Source organism: Xyrauchen texanus, chromosome 40, assembly GCF_025860055.1.
Source record: "Xyrauchen texanus isolate HMW12.3.18 chromosome 40, RBS_HiC_50CHRs, whole genome shotgun sequence".
In the NCBI taxonomy this organism is placed as follows: domain Eukaryota; kingdom Metazoa; phylum Chordata; class Actinopteri; order Cypriniformes; family Catostomidae; genus Xyrauchen; species Xyrauchen texanus.
Window position 1 is genome coordinate 7,919,904 of NC_068315.1, and position 24,191 is coordinate 7,944,094.

Consider the following 24,191-nt stretch of genomic DNA (forward strand, 5'->3'; position numbering starts at 1 on the left):
TCTGGCCCTGCAGATGTTACCACATGTTGTCTCTTTGAAAAAGTCCCCTGCTGCCTCACAAACACAGATGCCTGAGAAGAAAGCACATCTATCACTGAAGCCTTAATGTGTGCAGAAGACTGACAGAATAAGAGAGAGTCTATATACTTAGAGAGACCATAAAGAACCTGCTTTGTTTGAAGCCAGCTTTAACTGGAGAGCTGTTAAAGACCTGCTGGAACAGAGGTCTTTTTTAGTCAGACATCCATTTTGCCTCTTTTCCAACATTATCTGTTAAAGTCAACCATTGGTGATTTCTTAGGGCCAGCAAAGCCTTCTCTGCTGGAGTAACATGCCTAATAATTTAATATTTTTTCATAGTGTAAGGTGTCTTGTTTCTTAATGGCATGAATCGCACTGAAGGCCTAGACTTAAAATGCACGGGCCGCCAATGTAATCAACATGAAATTACATTTGCAATCAAAGGTTTCATCATGCCCATTCAGACTGCCCAGTATTAAAAACAAATTATACATTTGATCTGGTTTTGAACATTCCTATCTATCCCCTTGCATGCTAAATAAAAATTGTACCACCAGATTATAGGCTACATATTAAACTTAAATAAAGAACTGATAAGATGCTAAAAAGTGTTTTTTTTTACTTCCGTAATGTGAAACATTCCCGAGGGAAACAGTAGATTACATGATTTTATCCATTGGGTATTGACTGGATTATTAAAAGTGGGTGTTCTTTTAATGAAACATCAGTGGCACCCTTTACCTTATTCACGCTAGCACCATCTTTGATTTTTAATGGGAATGATTACGAGGCTCTGAGGGATAGACTTACCACCTCTTCAAAGGGCTGTACTGAAGTTTAAAGTGTTTTGGGTCATTCTGCTGACAAAACATTGATAAAATGTCGGTCCAAGAACATTCAGTATACAAAGAACTCCAGACAACATGAGTTATGGAAAATCAGATGTGACCTAGGAGCTTTATACAGCTTTAAACCATTCGTACCATAGAAGAGACAGTAAGTCTATCCCTCACGGTCCGTTGTCCTTCCCATTACAAAGCTGGCACTAGCGTGAAAAGGGTCAACAGGTTGAGAGTTGAAAGTTGTTTGGGAAGGATTTGACAGGCTGACTTTCTGAGGGAAGATAATGAAAATGTTTTTTTTTCTTGGAATAATATGCACTAATCATGCACAATGGGGACCAGGGATGTATATTAAGAAAGATAATCTGGTCAATTTTGATTTAATGTTGACTAATGATTTTTTAAAAGCTATTTTAAATGATCTACATCAGATAAATCAAATGAAATACGAACTGATTGCAATTGCAAAACAGTTGTTTGCTTGTTGCTGTCTGCCAGAGAAACTGCATCCCCATTTCATTAATTAAAGGAATAGTTTGCCTAAAAATGTAAATTCTCTCATCGTTTACTCACCCTCATGCTATCCCAGATGTGTACGACTTTTTTTCTTCTGCTGAACACAAATTAAGATTTTCAAAAGAATATCTCAGCTCTGTAGGGCCATACACTATAAGTGTATGGTGACTAAAACTCAAAAAGGCAGCATAAAACAAATCCATAAGACCCCAGTGGTTTAATCATGACTTCTCCAATCGGTTCTGGGTGAGAATAGACCAAAATGTAACTCCTTTTTCACTGTAAATCTTGCCATTGCAGTCTCTAGGAACATTACACTTTCTAGTGTTTGATGCATGCACAGAGTGCTAGATGGCGCTAAGAAGTATAATTAGTCTTGAAATTATGATCCCCAAGGATTTATAAAAAAGATTTATAGTGAAAATATAGTTATATATTTGGTCTGCTCTTACCTAAAACAGATTAGATTGCTGTGGAAGACATGGATTAAACCACTGGAGTTGTATGGATTACTTATATGCTGTGATTTTTAGAGCTTCAAAGTTCTGGCCGTCATTCACTTGCATTGTATGGCCCCAGAGCTGACATATTCTTCTAAAAATCTGTTTGTGTTCTGTAGAAGAAAGAAACTCATACACATCTGGGATGGCATGAGGGTTATGGGAGTAAATGAGGAGATAATTTTCTTATTTGGGTGAACTATTCCTTTAAAGTCATATTTCACATGTGTAAAATAAAACAGTCCACTTCAACACATGGTACTACTTCAAAGTTGCATCTCTAAACATGTTTCTCTGCAATGTGATGTAACGATGTTGAGCTTTACAAATATCTCAAACAAAATGGCATGTGACTTGTATGATGCATCATCTTTTAGGAGTTGTGTTGTAATTCATAGTAATGCTGTATTGCAACACGCAAGCTTTCCTTTGTTTTGTGTAACTGAACATGAGCACTGATAACAGTTGTTGTATTTTGATCATACTGATTGGAAATTAAATGTCTTTATAAAGCTATTCATGTGGCTTGAGTTCTTTGGTAATAAAAGCACTCAAAACATTCAGAATCCAGACCTCTTAGTTGAAGTGCTCAGGTTTAAAAGTCATTCTAGGACACAATCACACTCTCTAACTTTCTTTTACTTTCTCTCTCTCTCTCTCTCTATCGCTTGCTGTCTATAATACTTGGGACGCACACACACACTGCAGCATCAAGACCTGCAGCTACAGTATCCTGTTATTACAGCAGAAAACATTAACACCCCAACAATGAACAGAATCTATTAACTCTCTTCCTCAAGCATCTTAATCAGATAGTCGCCCAAAAAGTGATAATTTATACACAATAGCACCAGACATAGACTAAGGTCTGTTTCACATTGCAAGAATAAGCAGCACATGCCTGAGGTTTCGGTTACCACATTGAATATTTATTCTGATAACTGCTATAAATTATAAAATGGTTATTATGGGCTATTGAGAACAATTACAAAATGTACCATGATTGTATCTAATATACATTAGGAGGGGGATCATGTACATCCAAATGGTAATTCATTTATACAGAACCAAAAGAGTAGATGAGTTACGCACCAAAGTTTAATACTTAGGGTCAGAGGTTTGTTCAATCCCTAACCATAATTCTGAGAAATGGTATGCTTGCCAATGAATAGTTCACCCAAAAGAAGAAAAAAAGACTTAATTATTGATCTGTATCTCACCCACACCTATTATATCACTTCAGAAGACATGGATTTAGCCATCTGAGTCTTATGGGTTAATTTGATGTTGTATTTATGTGCTTTATGGAATTTCTAAGTTCTGTACACCATTTTCTTGTAAAGTATGAACCTACAGAATTGTTCAAAAAATCTTCTTTTGTGTTCTGCAGAAGAAAGAAAGTCATACACAACTAGTGAGTAAATGATGAGAGAGTGTTTTTGTGTGAAATATTCCTTTAACAAGCACCAGTACTTACTCCAGTGTGGTTTGCAGTCACTTTTAAAAATGATATACCACTAGATGGCAATGTTTACATATCTATAAAGTTATCCTCACAAGCCATAGTGTTGAACCTGAGGTACTTTTCTACTTGTACATGGAATGTAGATAATGCTTCAACTGTATATCAAAACAACATTTTGATATAGAAGTGATGAAGATTTGCAAAATTTTAGAAATGTTTAGAAACATTTTATGCATGAGCAATGGGTTTCGATCATATTATATGAGTTTGGGCATCTGAGAGCATACTTTTAGAGTGGCAATCAAAGCATGCAAAGACTTTTTTCTTTTTGCATTCTTTTTAAAATCCAGATTGTCTTCTCATGTCTGTTCAGGCCGAGAACCATACAAAGAACAAGAAACAATGCCATTGTCTGATTTACCTGTGTAGGCTGGAGTTATGCAGTCTTGTGGCTTCAAAACTACTTTGTAAGACGTTTTAGATAGATAGATAGATAGATAGATAGATAGATAGATAGATAGATAGATAGATAGATAGATAGATAGATAGATAGATAACTGAAAATGATTGCTCACATGAGGAATTGGTTTAGTGAAAATGTTATAAAATAGTGTAAAAAGTTTGCATAAAATAAAGTTAATTTCAACCCATGTTCGTAATAAGCATTACTATGTCAGTTTCATAATACTGCTGACAAAACACTTAGTCTCCACCATTAACACCGAAGTGCCACTAAAATATTTTTTCCAACGTCTGTTTTTCCAGGTCGTGCATGCAGGCGCGCTCTCGACAGTGAGACGGACGTGCAGGGCAGGCGGGTATGTGAGCGCGCGCGAAAGAAACCGAGAGTTTGAGTCCCATCAGCGACGGCAAAAACCAATCAAAACTCGCGAAGTGTTTGTGCTCGACTATCCTTGAAGCTTTTCGAAGGTCTGTTTGGCTTTGATACAAAGGGAACATTCTTTTTTTTCTGTGTTTAATGCCTCACCTCAGCTCTGTGGCACATTTGGTGTCGTGATGTCTAATTTGTTTTCATGCACTTGCTGGAACAGGTAAACTGTGATCATACACCAACGACCCGACATAGAAACGACGCCGTATCTACACCTCACTGCAAAAGGTGAGTTTATTTTTTCGTAATCAGGTTTCCACTCTGAACCTAAACCAAAAAAATCGTTTTTTAATTTATTTGACTGGATTATTGGTTTACGACTCACCGTGAAATGTAGCTGTGTTAATTAGTATTCGGAGCCGAGTTTGTGGCTTTTTTATTAGATTAATTTTTTTTTTTTAGCTTTTTTTAGATTTGCGTTAACCAAGAGGAACTGTCTGTTTATAAGATATTAATCAGGTAAAATTCTGAGTTATCTGTCAAATAATCCCGTTATATTTATCAAATGAAGGGAATCTTTGTTTACCTGCACAGGTGTGCCGCAGTGTCTGCCATAGAGCCTCTGCTGCGATCTGATTGGTGCGATGTTACGGATTAGATGATGTGATTGGCTCAAACGACCGTCAATAGTTAAGTTGATTAGGGATTCATAGGAGAACGCTAAAATGTTTACGTTGTTCTAAAATGTCTTATCTGCATCACAATTATTTTGTGTATTACTAATATTCTATATCTATTATCTGCTTGCATGGATGTGTAAACTACGTCCAGAGATTTTCCAGATTGAATCAGATTTGTTATACTTAATTATTATACTTAATTCATTAATGAAAAGGGAGGTCTGACCATTGTGAAATGAAGTGTGTAATTGTGTTCAAGTGGAGACTTAAGTTAATATTGTCATTTCATTAAGTCATGTAATAGATGCTTTTCTCAAGCGATTTACAAATGAGTAGCGTAAGCAATTTATCGTACAAAATTCAACAATATCTGCAGTATCGCAATGCAATAATAATAATAATAACGATATATAGTGTAGCATATACTAATGCTATTCTAAGTCTTAGATAAGTCAATTATGAAAGATTGTGTCTAATGATCATATTCAATGAAAGATGGAGAATAATGTGAAAATTAGGTGCAACTATAGACCTACACATGACAAGAGGAACTGGTTTCAACACAGACTGATTTGAATTTCAGGTGTCATATCTTACAGAGGGTTTTGTTGTACAGTTTATCTTTGACACTAATCTTTTACATGCTAAATACTTACATTTAGCCAGAGAAAAATATTTAAGCTTATCCAGAGAAGTGGACATTTGGGCATAGGACCTGACATAGCTCCTTCCAAATTAGCCTATTACTTTTTAAAATAATCACAAAGTTGTTGTATATATCTTCATTTCTACCCAGCATAAAGAAATAAATAAATGGTAAATAGAATTATGTAATTATATTACAACCAGTTGTTACTTCAGCAAAGGGTATATGATGCTTATTGTAATTGTATTGTCATACTGCTATGTTGCTTGGAACCGCACCCAAGACTTTCACCCACATGCACTTGTGTATATGGTTGATTGACAATAACAGGAATTGATTTTATTTAATTTTACATTAATATCTGTTTAAGATAACATGTTTGGAAGTCCTGCGTTATATGTTGCATTTTCTCATTGTCACCTTTGCCTTATGAAAAAGTTGCATTAATCATACGATGATGCTTAAAAGAATATGCCGTGTTCAATGCAAGTTAAGCTCAATCGACAGCATTTGTGGCATAATTTTGATTACCACAAAAATGTATTTTGACTCGTCCCTCCTTTTAAAAAAAAAGAAATCTGGGTTTCAGTGAGGCACTTACAATGGAAGTGAACAGGGGTGAATTTTGAAGTCAGATTGTCTTTAAAAACTTTTAAATACTCACTGTTTCAAAAGTAAAGCTACAAGACAAACAATATGCATGTTAAAATGATTTTAGTGTGATTAAAATCGCTTACTAACCTTTTTTGTGGTAAGTTATAGCCAGTTTTCAACTTCATTACCATTACAATGTAATGTCAACAAACCCTAAAATGACTGTAAAAATTACGATTTAAACAGCTTTACAGCTCAAATAATGAATGAGATTTAACAGAAGAATTGATTTTATAAAATTATAAGCTTCACATTTCTGCTTTTAAACCCTCTAAATATTGGCAACATTCACTTTCATTGCAAGTGCCTCAATGTAACCCATAATTTTGCTTTTTTAAAGAAAAGGAGGGATGATTCTAAATTAATTTTGGTGGTACTCAACATTATGCCACAAATGATGTTGATTGAGCTTAACTTGTGTTGAACCCAAAATATTCTTTAAGGACCTACTGAGATATTTTTCTATCAAATGTGTTCTGCTGAAGAAAGAAAGTCATACGCACCTGGGATATCATGAGGGTGAGTAAATGTTGAATTTTCATTTTTGGTTGAACTAAACCTTTAATATGCAGAGACAAGACAACTATAAGTAATCCATTGGTTGGTTGAATTTATCGAAACATCCTGGATGATAGTTCACCCAGAAATGGAAATTCAGTCATCATTTACTCCCTTTCATGTTGTTTTAAACTCAAATTACAAATGGAACACAAAAGGAGATGTTAGGCTGAATGTTAGCCTCAGTCATGATTCTCTTTCATTGCATCTTTTTCTCCATACATTGTGAAATTAAATGGGAATGTTGGCTGAGGTTGTCAATCCCAAACATTTATTCTAACATCTCCTTTTGTGTTCTACTGAAGCAAATCATAAAAGTTTGGAATGACTTGAGCTTGAATAAATTTATTTTTATGTTGTCTTTAAATTTTTACTTTGGGGGTAAACTGTCCGTTAAGAACTTTATTATTTGGGTGCTTGTGTGTGATCTAACAACTACTGTAAAAGAAAATGAAATTCTCAGCCAAGCTGCTTTAGATAATCCACTCTAAGAGATGTGAATTTGCCATTAATTTTCACTATCTGATTGACTCGTTTCCTAAAGGTTTCGAAATGTTTTTAATAGTCTTGTTAATGGTTAACAAACATAAGCTTCCAAGTGAAGGAAATCCTTTTCTAAATGACTAATCTCTGCTCTCAGAGAGCAGACCGAATGGCCTGATTTAGGGAGCATTGTAGAGTCTGAACCAGTAACCTTTATGGCTTTGATAATATTGTGACTATTTTGACATTGTAACTCCCTCTCTGGGTGTGTAAGGGGAGGATTTGTTGTCAGAGTCAATATGAGCAGGCAGTAGTTTTTTTGATGTAACTCTGCTCATTTTTGCTTTTCTCTCTTGTATGTGTCTGATCTTAGGTGCTGGAAGCCATGGATCATCTCACCTCCAAATTGCATCTTTACCTTCCACTTTTCATTGCCGTTTGCTTCTTGCCTGGATCACAGGCACAGACATCGATACCCAGGGGCTGTGGCACTAATGTGGACTCTCTTTATTTCAACCTCTGTGACCTGAGCACAGTCTGGGGTGTTGTAGTAGAGGCGTTCGCAGCTACTGGTTTGGTGGCCACCCTCATTCTTCTCCTCGTTCTTTTGGCCAGCCTTCCCTTCATCACTGATAGGAAATGGCGCAGTTCAATGGGGCTACATGCAGGATTCCTGATCTTCACGTTTGGACTTTTTGCCCTCTCATTTGCCTTCATTGTGGGAAAGAACTTTGCCACATGTGCGTCCCGACGCTTTTTGTTTGGCATATTGTTTGCAGGATGCTTCTCCTGCCTTCTTATGCAATCTGTGAGGTTGAACATACTGGCTAGGAGAAACTCGGGGCCTGGAGGTTGGGTTTGGTGCCTCGGGGCCATGGGCCTCTGGCTGGTGGAAGTTATCATCAACACTGAATGGCTTATCATTACGATTGTTCGGAACCCCACGAATGCCACTGGAATCCTGAGTAATGCCACGACTGTCTCCTGTAACATTGACAATAAGGATTTCGTTATGGCTCTCATTTATGTGCTGAATCTACTGCTAGCAGTTGTGGTCGCATCCATGCTCGTATTGGCAGGTAAGCACAAGCGTTGGCGAAAGGATGGAGGCCCCATCCTGGTCACAGCACTGTTATCGGTGGGCATCTGGGTGGCATGGATTGTCATGTATGTTTATGGGAACCCAAAGCATGGAGGGCCAACTTGGGATGACCCCACCTTGGCAATCACACTGGTATCAAACGCGTGGGTCTTTGTACTGCTATACACAATACCAGTGATGTGCAGTCTGAGTGAAGATGAAGATGATGATTTAGCCATTGAGGAAAATCTGTACCCCAGTAAAGGGTACGAGAACATTCTGAAGGGGCAAAGTGCACAGAGGATATTTGTGGAAAATAAGGCCTTCTCTATGGATGAACCCAACGCAGGTAACTACTTAAAAATGCTTATTTTTATTTAACTTTTTCACGTGGATAGCATGTTTGCTTTGAAGGTATCAAACTGCAAGCTTGTATTTATTTTACATTTATTTAAATTATCAGTATCAATCTAAGTTTGACGATATTGGAGGTAGAACATAAGAGCTTATTTTAGTTTGATTGTTAGTTTAATCTTGAGGCATGTCATTGATGCCACATATGTAAAAAAAATCACATAAGGGCCATATACCATGAAAAGGCTAGTAAAATATGGATTTTTTTTTATGTGGGGAAACAATGAATGCCTTTTCATGTACACCAATATGTTGATAACTACCAAAAATCAGCCTATTAAAAAAAAACTGCCAACACTAGAAACCTGTATGAGATTTGAAAGCATTGGATTGTTGTCTGCTTTTTATGTCAAACTTAAACCGGCATGTGCACATTGGATAACCTGGTAAGAATGACAATAAAGGTGTTTACATGGGAAATTGGGGTACAGGGCAAAAATCTATTTGTGGTAATCTTCGTATTCACTGTTTGCGTTATGTTTCTTGTTTTTTTTTTGTTTTTTTTTTTGTTGCTTAAACCATTAATGGCCTTTACCTGATATAGGAGCACTATTTAAGGCACTTGCCACTTACTGTACATGACCTTACAGGTTTTCATCACACACCCGGCCCCTCATTAGGCTAATTAAGCCTCCGAGAGGGATAAAGGCCAATTGAACATGAAGAACATTTCTCTCATGTGTGTGTGTTTGTCTTTTGTTTAAGTTTCTCATTAAACTATTATTTATATTGCCAAGCCGGTTCTCGCCTCCTCCTTTCTATTGAACTGTGTTACACTGGTGCCGAAATCTTGGAAGGAGGAGGCGAGAACCGGCTTGACGATATAAATAATATTTTAATGATTAACTTAAACAAAAGACAAACACACACACACGACGGACATGTTCATAAACTATCTCTCTCTCCCGCACCACTGACAAATAATTGGCCTTTATCCCTCTCGGAGGCTTAATTAGCCTGATAAGGGACCAGGTGTGTATAATCACGACCCAGCCCTGCCCTCCGCCCTGTCACATTCACATTTCATTCTTTAAACCCTCTAAAAATGTGCCTCATTAACTTTTATTGCAAGTCCCTCACTGTTAACTCGATCTTCGCTTCTTTTTATTTTAAAGGAGGGACAAGAATAAATTATTTATTCATTGTAGTCTGTATTATGCCACAAATGCTGTTGACTGACCTTAACTTGTATTGATATTAATATTTCTTTAAAAATGGAACCATTCCTGAATAAGAACCAGTTCTTAATTCCCAAACTTAATTCACACTATTAATTGATATGATACTTCTTGGACAATATGTACATCTATGTAACATGCCAATTACTATAAACTAATAAAAAAATAGGACAAAAGTGCAAAGGACAAAATTAAAAGTGCAATATTACTTTATTAAAAAATATTTGCCCCCGAATCTCATCAAAGATTTCAAATAAATGTGGGTAATATATCTGAAACGCAATATACCTGTATTTGTTAACATAAGATCAGAACAGAGGATATATGTGACTTTGAGAGAGGACAAAGTAACAGAGCATGCTGGAAACGGGGCCGGATTTCAACAATATCTGCTGTTACACTCCTGAATTTGATATGCAGATGTTTGAATCCACTCCAGTCATATATCTGACCATACCTCATAGTGCACACTGTTCCTCTGTCCTCTCTTCCTCGTTCCATTCTTTCTCCTCTCTCTCTCTCCTCTTTTTCCTTGCACCTGCTTGCTTCTGTTTCCTCGAGCCAAACATGCAAATATCTGTGCTGCCTTTCTATTCCCATGAATTTAACCCATGTAACCAAGACTTTCCTTACATTTGCTATTCAGTCTTAGCTTCTCTTCAACTTCTTATGTGAGTCAAACTTATTTACGATTCAAGACAGCTGCGTGTCTTGAATCGGCCATCAATAGCATACCGTAGTGTCTGACTCTGACATTGAACTTATGTCCATAAATATTTGCATAGCATTTGTGGTTTTATTATATAAAAAGAATGCTTTGAAGTCTGTGTTGCTTTCACCATCTCAGTTGTATTAAACAGGGTGAGTTTGAAAGTAGAGGAACCATACATCATTAGTAAATGAGTACCCAGGGTGAAATGGAAGACATGTCCCAACCTGGTAAATATGAGTAGAGACCATGAAACATGTGTTTACATTAGCATGTATCCATAGAGAAGTGTGGCAACCTTATCAGTTATCAGTTGTTTGGTATTTCACAGAGGGCATTTCTATCTCACTGAATCAGTCCTACCTTATCGAACCCAATTGATGAAACCACAGCTAATCATGCACTTTATAGACGTGCATATCTGGCATTTAATATAACTTGAGGTAATTTTTTAAAATGTTATGATAAACGCATATCTTAGTAATATTCATAATGTTTAGACCGATTAAATGACATTGAGGTCCATCTTGGCCTTGACAACATTTGGAATTTTATTGTTGCTCTTTGCCTCCAATATGTGATTTAGCAGATTTTTGGAGGGTGGGATTTATTTTCAGTGACAATTATATATCTTTTAAGGGGCATTTTTTCCTAACCATATATAAAAAACAGTGTGTTGTCAATTTATGTGAAATACTTCAGTTGATTCAGTTAAATAAATTCTCAGTCTGAACAACTATGGTTCGATTCTGCCCTATGTCATGTCCAGTGGTGGAAAGAGTACAGATTTATTTTTACTTAAGTAAAAGTACTGCTACTGAAGAAATAGTAATTCACTTATTATTAAGGTTTGAAATAATTGTTTTAAGTTGTATTTATTCCATTTTTTCTTTACCTGTGAAGGCAAACATTAACTGTGTCACCTATTCCTTACAAAAGCATTCTAAATTGCTAATTTGATACTCAAGAACATTTTCTTCTTATTAGAACAATTGAAAATGGTTGCGCTACAATCCGAAAATCACAATACAGTGGGTTTTTTCCCCATTTGGTTAGGTATTGAGTTCTTAAAAGTTGCTTTACACTTGCAAGTCAAATTTTGGTTTTTAAATATAGGCAAAAAGAAACATTTCTCCTGAAATTCTATTTTCTCCTAAAGTCTATTGTTTTAGAGAGATGAATTCCATTCCACGCATTACTGTATGGAAAAAATAATCTCTGACCAGGATAGAGAGGGAAGTGGACTGCCAGATGCACAACAAAAAGACAAGTAAATTAGAGTCTCTAGTTTGAGAAACCGACTCCTCAGGGCCTTAACTAGGAGCTTCTCAATGCCAAAGACCTGCATTGCTGCCAGTGGATTCCTGGACAAACAGAACATTTTAAGAATACAACATTTATTGAAATATAAATAGCCATTTGTAACATTTTAAATGTCTCTAAATCCTCTCTAAACTACATAATGTGCATTGTGACAAACAGGTTTATTCTCATTCACGTATGTCCAATTGTTTTGACTAATAAGTGAACATACTGTGCAAAACTATAGAGAATTTATTCTCTGATATTACAGCAATTATACAGATATGGAATTAGAATATTATGCAAACTGTTATCGACTCCTACATGGCAACTGAATAGAATAAGGCAAAAATTATATTTCACACATTGTTTAGTGAGAGATATGATTTGTTCAAACACTAAAAGTGGCTGTTCTGTATATGTATTATTGTATTGCAGTTGTTATAATAAAGTCTTGATTAACAATGGTTATTGGTTTAATGGTTTAAATTAACATATTGAGATATTGTTAAGTAAATTGTAGCATTTGGTTACATAATGTTTTGTGATTTCTCATACCTTCTTTAACATCCATCCCTTGTGCACTTTTGGCCTCTAGCCAGGTGAGGCTTTTCAGACAGATAAACTGCAGCACAGGGCAGGGAAGTACATACAGTACAGCACCATGAGCAAGAGTGTTACCCGCTAGGTCAGTTTATTTTGAACAAGAAGGGTGAGCGGTCACAGAATTTAAAGCGGGAGTACAATACCGAACTGATGCGGATTGATGGGAGCAGATGTCTGTGCGCGCGATGGTGCGAGGAACCTGCCAGCTGGAAAAAAAATGATGTTCAGTGAAAAGTCAAAAGAAGATTGCAATGTATGTAATTGTAGCTATGACAAATATTATTAATAAAACATGGGAAATCATTGCGTGGGCATTTTGGGGATATTTTTGTACATTTCGGTGGCATTTTTGCCCAGAGTCACTGTTAATTTCCGACACTATTGGGATTGTATCTTTTGTGTTAATGTTTGACTCAGTTAAAACATTGCCTAACTTAAAAACAAGTGAAGTTTGATCAGTGGTTAAACATGTTCAGACAGTTCCCTCATTCCTGAATGAATGGCCCCTTTCCAGAATAAAATGAAGTATGCAGAATATCACCAGACACTGGCGGCAGTTTATGAGAGCTGCTGCGCTCATGATGTGGTGCCCTGTGGGCTTCTGTCGTGGGATGCCCAGAGCGTTTATAAACATATTTAGCACTCATAACTTTCTTCTTCCCAAAAATTCAGAAATATGTATTTTTTTGTACTTTCTAATTGTGATGAAAAATAACTGTAGTGAAGTTGAATACTTTTTAATCAACTCAAGTAAAAGTACTATTATTTATACTTTAAAGTAGAAAAATGTGAAATATTTACTGAAGTACTGTAATGAGAGTAGTTTAATTAATTTGTTTTAAGTAATTTGTTACTATTCACCTCCTGGTCATGTCACAATCCCATTTGCCCAGTATCTTTATGTTTTTCCTCTATCGATTGAAGTTGTAAGAGCCTCTCCTCCAAAAAACCTAAACAAGCATTAATGTGCTTGTGTGTGCGTGTGTGCACACAGTACTGTGCAAAGGTTTTAGGCACTTGTGAAAAATGTTGCATAATAAATAAAATATCTTCAAAAATAATGTCATAAATAGTTTTCATTTATCAATTCATGTCATGCAAAGTCCAGTAAACATAAAGCTAAATCAATATTCGGTGTGACCACCTTTGCCTTCAAAACAGCACCAATTTGCCTAGGTACACCAGGACACAGTTTTTCTTGGTTGTTGGCATAAAAGATGTACCAAGAGTCTCAATTACTTCTATCTCTTCATTTAATCCCAGACTGACTCGAAGTGTCAAAAGACTTTTGCACAGTATTATATATATATATATATATATATATATATATATTTAGCCTTTTAATCTAATTGTTTTTAACATTATATTCTCAGGTAAAATGCCTCTGTCACCATACAGCGGCTATAACGGCCAGCTCCGAAATAGTGTGTACCAGCCGACAGAGCTAGCCATCATCACCAAAGGAGTTGGGAATGTGAGTGTACACAATTTACTACTGTTTTGACAATGCATACAACCACCAAGACTTGTGGTCACTGATCACAAACAAAAATAAAGTAAAACCACAATTTTCCAAGTTCCACAAATCAAACCAACTGCATGTACATCTTGCTTTCAATGTTGTGAATATTAATGTTTCTTTGCATTTGTTGTTCACCTGCGAACATCTGTTTCGACCTGTGTTTTTGGCTTTAGCAACAGGGGGAAACTCATGACCGTGTAATTCCACGAGCATCCACAGGCACTCCACCCAGAGCCCAGAGCGGCGACACCAGCCCCTCATCAAATCTTGATGATATGAGACAAATATATTCAAATGTACGTTGAGAGCATTATAGTATTTGTGTGCTTTGGGTCCCTCCAGTCTGTCTATTGCTCTTTCAAATTCATCTGTGGTCAGTCCTCTCTTTCAACATGCATGCAGGGCTTTGGTGTATTGAATTGGGGCAGTTGTTTGACCAGTTCTCCATGTTATATGTGGAACGTTGTATTTCACCCCAAAAATCGAAATTAATTACAAAAATATTTTTAGCATAAAAATGCTTTTTCAGTGTGACATTGCAGCCAGGACAAGTTAATTAAATTATAATTAAATAATGAATGTATTATTAAATTGTTACATGATACATTACAACAAACATTTAAAAAAAATCACCATAAATATATTTACTTTACACTTTGTCTTAAAGGACTTGCAAGAAATTGGTTCATCATTTATTTAAAAATTGTAAATGTTAAAATATATACACTGATCGGCCACAACGTTAAAACCACTGACAGGTGAAGTTAATTAAATGTATTATCTCGTTACAATGCACTTAGCATGGCCGCTCGCTCTAACATTAGATAACCTAGATAAATATGTGCTATTAGGCTTATCCAAGTGTTTGTGGCTCGCTTCGTGTGTGCGCTTGTAAATTTATATTTAATTTAAATAAAATCATTATTATGTTTTATTATTTCTCTGTAATGTAGAACAGTGTTAGCAATGTTACTTATAACATTCTTTCTCAACCTTGGAACTCAAACTATTTTCTGAAGCCCCCAATAAATATATATTTAAGTAATTAAATTAATATTGTAAACATGTTACAACTAGTTGACTAATGGCTTAAACTAACAACTTCTTGTTGACTAGGAAAATCTTTGGTCAGGGGCAGCCCTAGTACCTACCAAAAGTGGTAGGCTCATTGATGCTCATGGGGAGTGGGGAGTGAAGGCTACCCCATCTGGTCCGATCCCACAGAAGAGCTACTGTAGCACAAATTGCTGAAAAACGTAATGCTGGTCATGATAGAAACGTGTCAGAACACACAGTGCATCGTCAGACTGCCCATGCTGACCCCTGTCCACCACTGAAAGTGCCTACAATGGGCACGTAAGTGTCAACTGGACCATGGAGCAATGGAAGAAGGTGCTCTGGTCTGATGAGTCACATTTTCTTTTAGATCATGTGGATGGCTGCATATGTGTGCGTCACGTACCTGGGGAGGAGTTGGCAGCAGGATGCACTATTTGAAGATGTCAGGCCGGTGGAGGCAGCGTGATGCTCTGGGCAATGTTTTGCTGGGAAACCTTGGGTCCTGGCATTCATGTAGATGTTACTTTGACACGTACCACCTACCTAAAGATTGCTGCAGACCATGTACACCCCTTCATGGCAACGGTATTCCCTGATGGCATTGGCCTCCTTCAGCAGGATAATTTATCATGCCACACTGCAATAATTGTACATGACAAGGTGTTGACTTGGTCTACAAATTCTGCCGCCCACAGGCATTCAAAAGATGCCAAGGGGCGCTGAGAGCAAATTAGTAGCGAGGGGGGAGTTAGGTTACAAATGGGGGGGCATTTATCAGTCATAATATCAAATCTAGTCAAGTTCCTCTTTGCATTAAAACGTTTATCTAGACTTGGAGTATATCACTTGGTTCTCAATTAAACAGCTTGGTACACATTTGTACCCAGGTTCATCTGGGCACAACAGCGCACAACCTGTATGGCTCAGTAAATGGATACGGCTCAATGGACAGAGCAGCGTGAGCACAAAGCTCTTAAAGCTCCTGCTCTTGAACTCAAGCAGCTTTGCGAGAATCAGGGTAAGGGAATGAAGTAGGGGGGCCTTCATTAAAAGAAGGTTGAGAACCACTGATCTATGGGTGTGCTGGACCAACAAGTCTGATCCATGGAGGCCCCCCTCGCAATTTACAGGACTTAAAGTCTCTGCTGCTAACATCTTGGTGCCAGATACCACAGGACACCTTCAGAGGTCTTGTGGAGTCCATGCCTCGATGGGTCAGAGTTGTTTTGGTGGCACGAGGGGGACCTACACGATATTAAGCAGGTGGTTTTAATGTTGTGGCTGATCAGTGCGAGATTTAAAAAAATAATAATAATAGGATCAAATGGGCAGATTAAATTAATATAAAACTTTATTGGCAAGAGATCTTACGTGTGCATTATTATACACTATACATGCAGTTCTATAAAACATATTGAACGCTCAAGTTTAATTATATGAAGTTTTAAATCTCGAAACCTTTTTTCTCTGGCTGCCGTTCAGTGTCTTCAAGTACACCTGTCTGCAGCTTACTGAATGGCCAGGTCCTTCTAATTCTGTAATGCGCACACACTGGGTCTCTCTCGGTTTCAATTTTGACAGTATTGTGCATTAATAGGCGATGTTAATAGAAACAGCAGCTTGCCCGTATCTCTCGCATGCCTGGTTTGTGGGTGAAGTCTCCATTCTCCGTACGGTAAATCCGTCCCAGTGTTTATTATGCCCGGGACATGCGTCATGCGTAATGAATTGGCATGTACTGCTTAACACAATCAGTTTCTGTGCTAGGATGTGCAGTTTAGTTGAGCGTGTACCTCCTTGAATTTTATATATGCCAAATTTAGTCAAGTATGTGCCAATTTTTATTGAACGAAAACAATTTTGAAGTTTCGCCCAATGTGCAAAGGTGCTTGGGTTTGTTCCTGGCAGGCAGAAGATACCCTAACCCCGCCCCATAATTATCGGAGCCTGTAAGGCTGAGTAGCCTGCAACGAACAACTCGGGACACCTTTTTCCTATCACGCAAACTTTCAGGAAGTAAAAAAACAACAAAAAAAATTTTTTACGCATGAATTAGTCTCATACATTAAAAGTTACATTTCTCAGACCTAATATATGTACTGTATGTGTACAATATATATAGTAAAGTGTTTATACTCTACTGTTGTAATTTTTGTACTGCCTTTTAATATATGCTCATTTAAATAATTTTTCACAAAAATACATAAGTAATTGGACTGAGATTCAACATTAAATATAATGGGAATTCCAAACCCAGACACATTACAGTGGAGTGAATTTTAGTGGAAAATGTGCTTCTTTGTCATGGAAAATATCACAGTGGAACATCTTTACATTCCTCTATGGTTTCTTTTTGCCACATATATACAGTATAAATAATTGTTTGCTTAACCAAACCATCTAGGACAGTGAAAGCTTCCCCTTTGTCATCATTCTGTTTCATGACTAAGTAACTGTCCTTGAACTTTTCTTCTCAAATACCTTGGTCTTCTGGCGCCTCACACTTTATCAGCTCTCTCTATTGCACATCACTGTGGGGAATTCTTCTCCCTCTTTTCCTTGTCATTCATCAGCAATATCACCCTCTAGCTCAAGACTGGTTGCCCAGAGAAAGTAAGCAGGGTTGAGCCTGGTTAGTACCAGGATGGGAGACCTCCTGGGGAAAACTAAGGCTGCTGCTGGAAGAGGTATAAGGGAGACAGCAGGGGGTGCTCACCTTGCGGTGTGAGTCCTAATGCCCCAGTACAGTGATGGGGACACTATAATGTAAAAAGGCCCCATCCTTCGGCTGAGACATTAAACGGCGGTCCGGACACTCTGTGGTCATTAAAAATCTCAGGACACATATTGAAAAGAGTATGGGTATAATCCCGGTGTCCTTGCTAAATTCCCCCATTGACCCTTAATATTCATGGCTTGCTAATAATCCCCATCCATTAATTGGCTCAAAAAACCTACTCTCTCCTCTCCACCAATAGCTGGTGTTTGGTGAGTGTACTGGTGCACTATGGCTTCCATCGTATCATCCAAGTGGATGCTGTACTCTGGTGGTGGTTAAGTAGAGTTTAAATTGAACTGGATTTTTTCGGACTTTTCATTTTTCATGACTTTATAATAACTTCATTTTCCAATTAGTGTTTACAAACACTAATTTCCTCTTTCTGTGAAAGAGGGCATGTTTTGATGTGTGCCACTGTTTGAAAATTACATTTTACACTTTTTTTAATCATTTTATTTTTTAATTTTCACTATATTTGTATAATATTTAGTTTTATATGTAACATTGATATCTTATGAATTAGTTCACCCCAAAAGGAACATTCTGTCATTATGTAATCACCCTCCAGTTGTTCCAATGCACCGAGCACAAAGCATTGAGCACTAGGCAGAAGTGCATTAGGCAGAATGTTTGTGCTGCTTTTTCTATACAATGAAACAACTGTATAGCTCCAAAATTAAAAAGGCACCATAAAAGTACTGTTAAAGTACATTTTATTTATATAGCACCTTTCAAGAACATACGTCACTAATTACTTCACAATAAAAGACTAAAAAGCAAATAAGAAACAGAGTAAAAGACATAAATGCAGACAACCAGATAAAAACATGATGCAAGACAAAAACACTAACTAAAAACAAACAAATTTAAACAAAAAGAGCAAGTCTAAGCTGAGCTGCTTTTTAAAAGTGTCCACAGATCTCAAGTCCAATGGGAGAGTGTTCCAAAGTTTATGAGAGCTACAACCTCAAAAGCACAGTCTCCTTTTGTCTTGAGCCTGGAGCGAGGAACAACCAACAAACCCTGATCAGATGACCTCATATTCCTACTGGTATTATATGGCTGCAGTAGCTCTTTTATATAGGCAGGTGCCTGGCCATGCAAGGCTCTAAACATAAACACAAGACTCTTGAACTGGATCCTAAATTTGATAGGAAGCCAGTGTAAAGAACTCAGAACTGATGTTACATTAGACCCTCTAGATGACTTGATCAGAAGCTTGGCTGCAGCATTTTGGACCACTTGTAATCGGTTCAGGGATGTATTGCTAAGACCGGTGAAAAGGGAATTGCAATAGTCAAGATGGGAGGAAATAAACACATATGTAATCATCTCAGCTATAGAAATATTACTCAGCTGGTAGAAAAAGGAGCGAACTAAACTATTTACATGCTGGTCAAGATTAAAGCCTGGCCTTTAGAGACACCTAGATTACGGAGGGTAGGTTTAACGGAAGAAGATAAAAAGCCAAGACTTTCTATCACTTTTGGGACAATGCTATCAGGGGCAGAAATAAGAACTTCTGTTTTCTCTGTATTTAGCTGTAGAAAATGATCTGCCATCCAATCTTTTAAAGAGTTGAGGCAATTCAAACGAACAGGCAGATTTGAAACATTTTGAGGCTTAAACAAAATGTATAATTTAATATATATGTATAACAATGGTAATAAATACCTTTAAAATGTCTTATTATTTGCACGAGAGGAATTAAGTACAATGCAAACAGCATCGGGCCCGGGACAGAACCTTGGGGAATACCACAAGATAGAGATTCTGTTGATGATTCATAATAATGAACAGTGACCGAGAAAGTCCTGTCTGATAAATACGATGAGAACCACTCAAAGGCTGTTCCGGAGATACCCACCCACTGCTTGGGCCTCTCAGTTAATATACCGTGATCCACAGTATCAAAAGCGGCACTGAGATCTAGTAGTACCAATACAGGACATTCTCTTGCATCACCCTGCATTAACAGATCATTTGAGACTCTGAGAAGCGCACTTTGTTGAATGCAACTGACGGAAACCAAATTGAAACTTATTGAAAATGTTGTGTTCATCCAAGACCACTATAAAAGGTAGAACTAGGCCTGTTGTTCTGGAGCAAGGAAGGGTCAAGATATGTTTTTTTTGATAAGTGGTTGTTGAACAGCGGCTTGTTTGAAATAGGATGTGACATGACCAGATGTCAATGAGTAATTGATTATAGAGAGCTCACAAGGACCAATGGAATCAATAAAAATTTTAAGCAAAGCAGTGGGTACAATGTCAAAGGGACTAGAGGAGATCTCCAGGATTGTTGGCCGGCAAGGGCATGGTATTTTGGGGGGAAAAGATTGAATGATGTTTGCTTGTATGGCATTTATCTTACCAACAAAGAAAGAGAGAAAGTTGTTGCAATCATCAACTGATGAAATTGGAGCAGCAGATGATGCAGGAGAGACAATGTTACTAATGGTGTCAAACAGGATTTTGGGATCTACTATTTGAAATAAAGTTAGAGAAGTATGTAAAACTGGCATCCTTAACCATATTATTAAAATCTGTTAAAAGTTATTTTAAATACTGATAGTGAACTTAGATGGGTGGATTTCCACAAATGCTCAATTTTGCGACAGGTTAATAGTTTTAGGAGTTTTTAAGAGACAGGTAAATATAACACTGTTATTATTAGAATCCTCAATTATGATTAGAAGATCTTCAGAAACAACAGAATCAATATTTAAACCAGGAGTAAAAACAAGGTCCAGAGGATGCCCTCTGATGTGTGTAGGGGCAGTTACATGTTGAGTAACATTAAAAGACTCAGTGATATCAATAAAGCTAGAAGCATATTTATCAGAAGCATTATCAATATGAATGTTAATGTCACCAATAATCAGAAATTTTAGATAGCTTGATAATAGATGACAAAAAATCACAAAATTAATTTATAAAGAAGCTGTTTGGGCTGGGTGGATGTTAAATTAAAATACCATAAAAAGGATTAGTATGTCCAGCTGTAATCATTTGTAATTCAAAAGAAGAGAAAGACCCAGTGCTCAACAACTGATAAAAAAAACAACTTCTGAACATGGCAGCAAGTCCTCTACTACGGCCTGAGATACTAGGCAGGATGATAAACGTGTAATACTTTGGGCACATAAGGGGGGCATGTTCCATATTCCTCGGCCAGACTTCAGTTACAACCAAAAAGTCTTTAACTTCTTAGACTGAATGGCGTTGTTCAGCACAAAAGGTTTTTAGTTATGGAGCGAGCATTCACCAGCACCATTCTAAGAGGTGTAGAGTCCTGGTCTTCACCGGGGGGAACAACGGGAAAAGGTGCGCAGTTGATGGGGACTCACTCTGCCGCACAAGTCAAATCCGCTAGCTGGAGAGAAAAAGATCTCCACATGAGTGTCGGGGAAGGTAGGATGGAGACAAGAGGATCTAACATTTCTAGCAACGGGCAAGGGGAAATCATTCCAGGAAGCAGCAGGAAAAACCAAGGCAAGATTCATCAGAAGCGATCAGTGGCATTTTCCTACGACTTGCTTCAAGAATCACCTCAGCTTCACCTGTATTATGTCCCTTCTCCCTCGCTTCCTCCGGTGTCTGCTGGAACTTCGCCGGGATGGCCGGTTGCAGGCACAAATGAGGGCAGCAAAGATTGTGGAATATCAGCCCATGGAGACAGAAAACTATGATCCACCATAGACGATCTAATGTATAAAAGAATCTGGTGAACGTACACCCAAGCAGCAAGTCCATCGTTAAGAAGCAGAAGAAAAAACAGAGCAACACACAGTGCAGGTAGGACAAAACAAGGTAAGCAGGCACCGGCAATGCCAAACACAGGTGCCATCTTGCCATACCACTTGTGCATTATATTCCAAGTTTTCTGAAGCCATTCAATAGCTTTGAGGAACAGACTGAAATTGAAGACGTAATTCACTGATGATCTTCTCTTCAACGTAGCTCTAGTGTCAACACTGGGCCGACAAGTTTTGATGCACACATTTGAATATAAATGAACGTCAATAAGATTTTAAAGCCTGTGGTTGCTGTGGTTGATTTAAGATTATCAGTGATTATCAGTCTTAACTTAAATTTCAGAATTTTCATCACACAATGTTATTGTTATGTTATTAGCTTTTGAAGACTTGAAATATAGTGCTCAAGTCATCTGGACGATATTGTACTTTTATTTTGCTTTTTGTAATTTTTTTGGAGTTTGACATCCCTTGTCGCCATTTATTTCCAGACATTCTTCAACATTGCTGTTGTGTTCTACTGTTGAAAGAAAGTCATACAGGATGAAGGCAGAACTTTCATTTTGGGGTGGACTGTTCCTTTTAAACTGTTATATAATTTGTCTTGATATTTGATCTAAATGTAAACTCTTTTCTCACCGTAGGGGAATTTCCACAGAAGACTCCAGTGATCAGCTCCAGTGCCAGTTTTAATTTTTCCCCTCCTTGGTGTTTCTAATAATGATTTTGTGATTTCATTTCATTACTGTTTTTGGCTGCATGGACCAACTGCCGTGAACTTGAGTAGCTGGCAAACAGTAAGTCAGTTTGCTCCATTGAAAGACAATGTGTAATTTCATGATACACAATGTATGGCTTTTTTGTTCACATTAAAGGGACACATTAAAAAGATTAGTTGACACCAATGATTGTATAGACTACTGCAATGCTACCAGCTTTGTTAATTAAGACAAAATAAGCACAGACCAACAAAAGACTGTAAAATACATTTGCTCTTATTTACCATCACTCATCCTGCATAAGGAGAAATGCTGCTTGTATCACTTGTATAAACACTGAAGTTAGGCATTACCTTAAATATGCAAAAGCCTTAATTTAAAATTGTATATATATATTCTGTATAAAAGAAAAACATTTGCAATCACAATAATTTGGTGCAGCATCTGTTTAAAAGAGCATCCATGTTTATTACATTGTTTTTCCGACCTTGTATTTGTCAATGTGAAATTCTTGAGAAAATCTTGCACCATGAAATGCGTTATGATTTCATTACTTTTTTCAGACTGTATTCAAATTGAATGTCCTGCTTATTATTGTACATAATTTGAAATTTCAGCAAATTAAAAATAAACGAGAAATTCAATATGAAATTTGATGTATTTATTTTCTGACCTGGTCAAAGGGACACCATGAGGACAACTTCCCTAAGGGAGGTTTGTCGAATGGAAAATTCCCTTCTCCTTAACCACACTGTAAAATATGTCCATAACTTTAGTGGTAAAGGTCTGTAAAAATGCTAAAGTAAATTTTTTTTAAATTGGTTAACGAGTAGTTACCGTACAATATATGACAATACATGTAAAAATATGTTTTATTTAGATGATTTTCCCAAATAAATATGGTTAAAATATATGTTATGTTTAACAAGAGAGTACATACTTTTTAAGGAAAATGATTGTTAAAATTACGGTAAAAAAACGTAATCGCCCGATTACGTTTTTTTACCGTAATTTTTCCAGAACTCACTGTGTGACCCAGTACATTTCATTATATTTTATGGGAATACTAATGTTTCCTCTTATTTTAAATATCAGTTATGTATTTTGGGGTGTTCTGTGTTATATCTGACGTAGTTAATTTATGTTTATTGCATAATTTAAATTTCACATGTGGAGTTTAGTGGGTGACACTGAGCACTGTCTCTAATATGTTTATTGGTCATTAATCCTGGAAGGGCCACTATTGATGAACTTCATGTCATCATGTGCCCTCCTATAATTACTTTTCACATTTTAATGTGAAAAGCAGATTTTTATAGTTTCAGAAGGTTAAAATATTAAGTTTACTGTTTAATAATATAAACAACGGTACTGCAACATAAAATATACGGTAAAAACAACAGTTTTAAAATGTACAAGTTGTTCTGTAAAGTTGTAAAAAAAAAAATTACATAATTATTCTGGCAACCATGGCTGCCAGTTTTTTTTTTTGGTTGTTTTTTGTGAAAACAACAGATTTGTTTTTATTATATTTTTTTTTTTACAGTGCATTGATGAGATTTGCATATACCACTGATAAGTTTTTCAGAAATATGTCAGACTGAGCTACACATGAAGCACAGGATATACCTCGCATAACACAAAAAAAGTCAAGTCAGTCTGAAAGTAGCCAGCGTGTTTTCTCACACCCTACAACAGAGAACAATGTGTTAGGGCTGAGAAAACTTTATTGGGCTATTGTATATTATTATTGTAACAGCACCGTTCAGTTTCTTAGCCTCTGTGTTGTATATATAGGTGCTTAACATAGACATTTTTAAATATCATGTTGCTTTCGGGGAGAATGCTAAGTGTGTCATCAACAGAAA

The 24,191-nt window shown here is 36.9% G+C and overlaps 1 protein-coding gene across 3 annotated transcripts; it reads left to right on the forward strand.

The window, feature by feature from the left end:
* Nucleotides 1–4,142: 4,142 nt before the first annotated feature.
* Nucleotides 4,143–22,990, forward strand: LOC127633566 (G-protein coupled receptor family C group 5 member C-like). Of its 3 annotated transcripts, XM_052112757.1 has the most exons (6): nt 4,143–4,274; nt 4,397–4,464; nt 7,571–8,627; nt 13,861–13,961; nt 14,183–14,305; nt 22,249–22,990. In XM_052112757.1, the coding sequence occupies exons 3-6, from the start codon at nt 7,583–7,585 to the stop codon at nt 22,273–22,275; spliced, it is 1,296 nt and encodes a 431-aa protein (XP_051968717.1). In that variant the 5' UTR covers nt 4,143–4,274; nt 4,397–4,464; nt 7,571–7,582; the 3' UTR covers nt 22,276–22,990. The 3 variants fall into 3 exon arrangements, with proteins under 3 accessions (XP_051968717.1, XP_051968718.1, XP_051968716.1); XM_052112758.1 differs by having other exon boundaries at nt 4,162–4,464; nt 14,189–14,305; XM_052112756.1 differs by having other exon boundaries at nt 4,164–4,464.
* Nucleotides 22,991–24,191: the final 1,201 nt, after the last annotated feature.

Coding starts and splice junctions, on each gene's coding strand:
- LOC127633566 (XM_052112757.1), top strand. CDS start 7,583: ATGGATCATCTCACCTCCAAATTGCATCTTTACCTTCCACTTTTCATT. Junction 8,628..13,860: donor TATGGATGAACCCAACGCAG/GTAACTACTTAA, acceptor TTATATTCTCAG/GTAAAATGCCTCTGTCACCA. Junction 14,306..22,248: donor TGAGACAAATATATTCAAAT/GTACGTTGAGAG, acceptor TTCTCACCGTAG/GGGAATTTCCACAGAAGACT.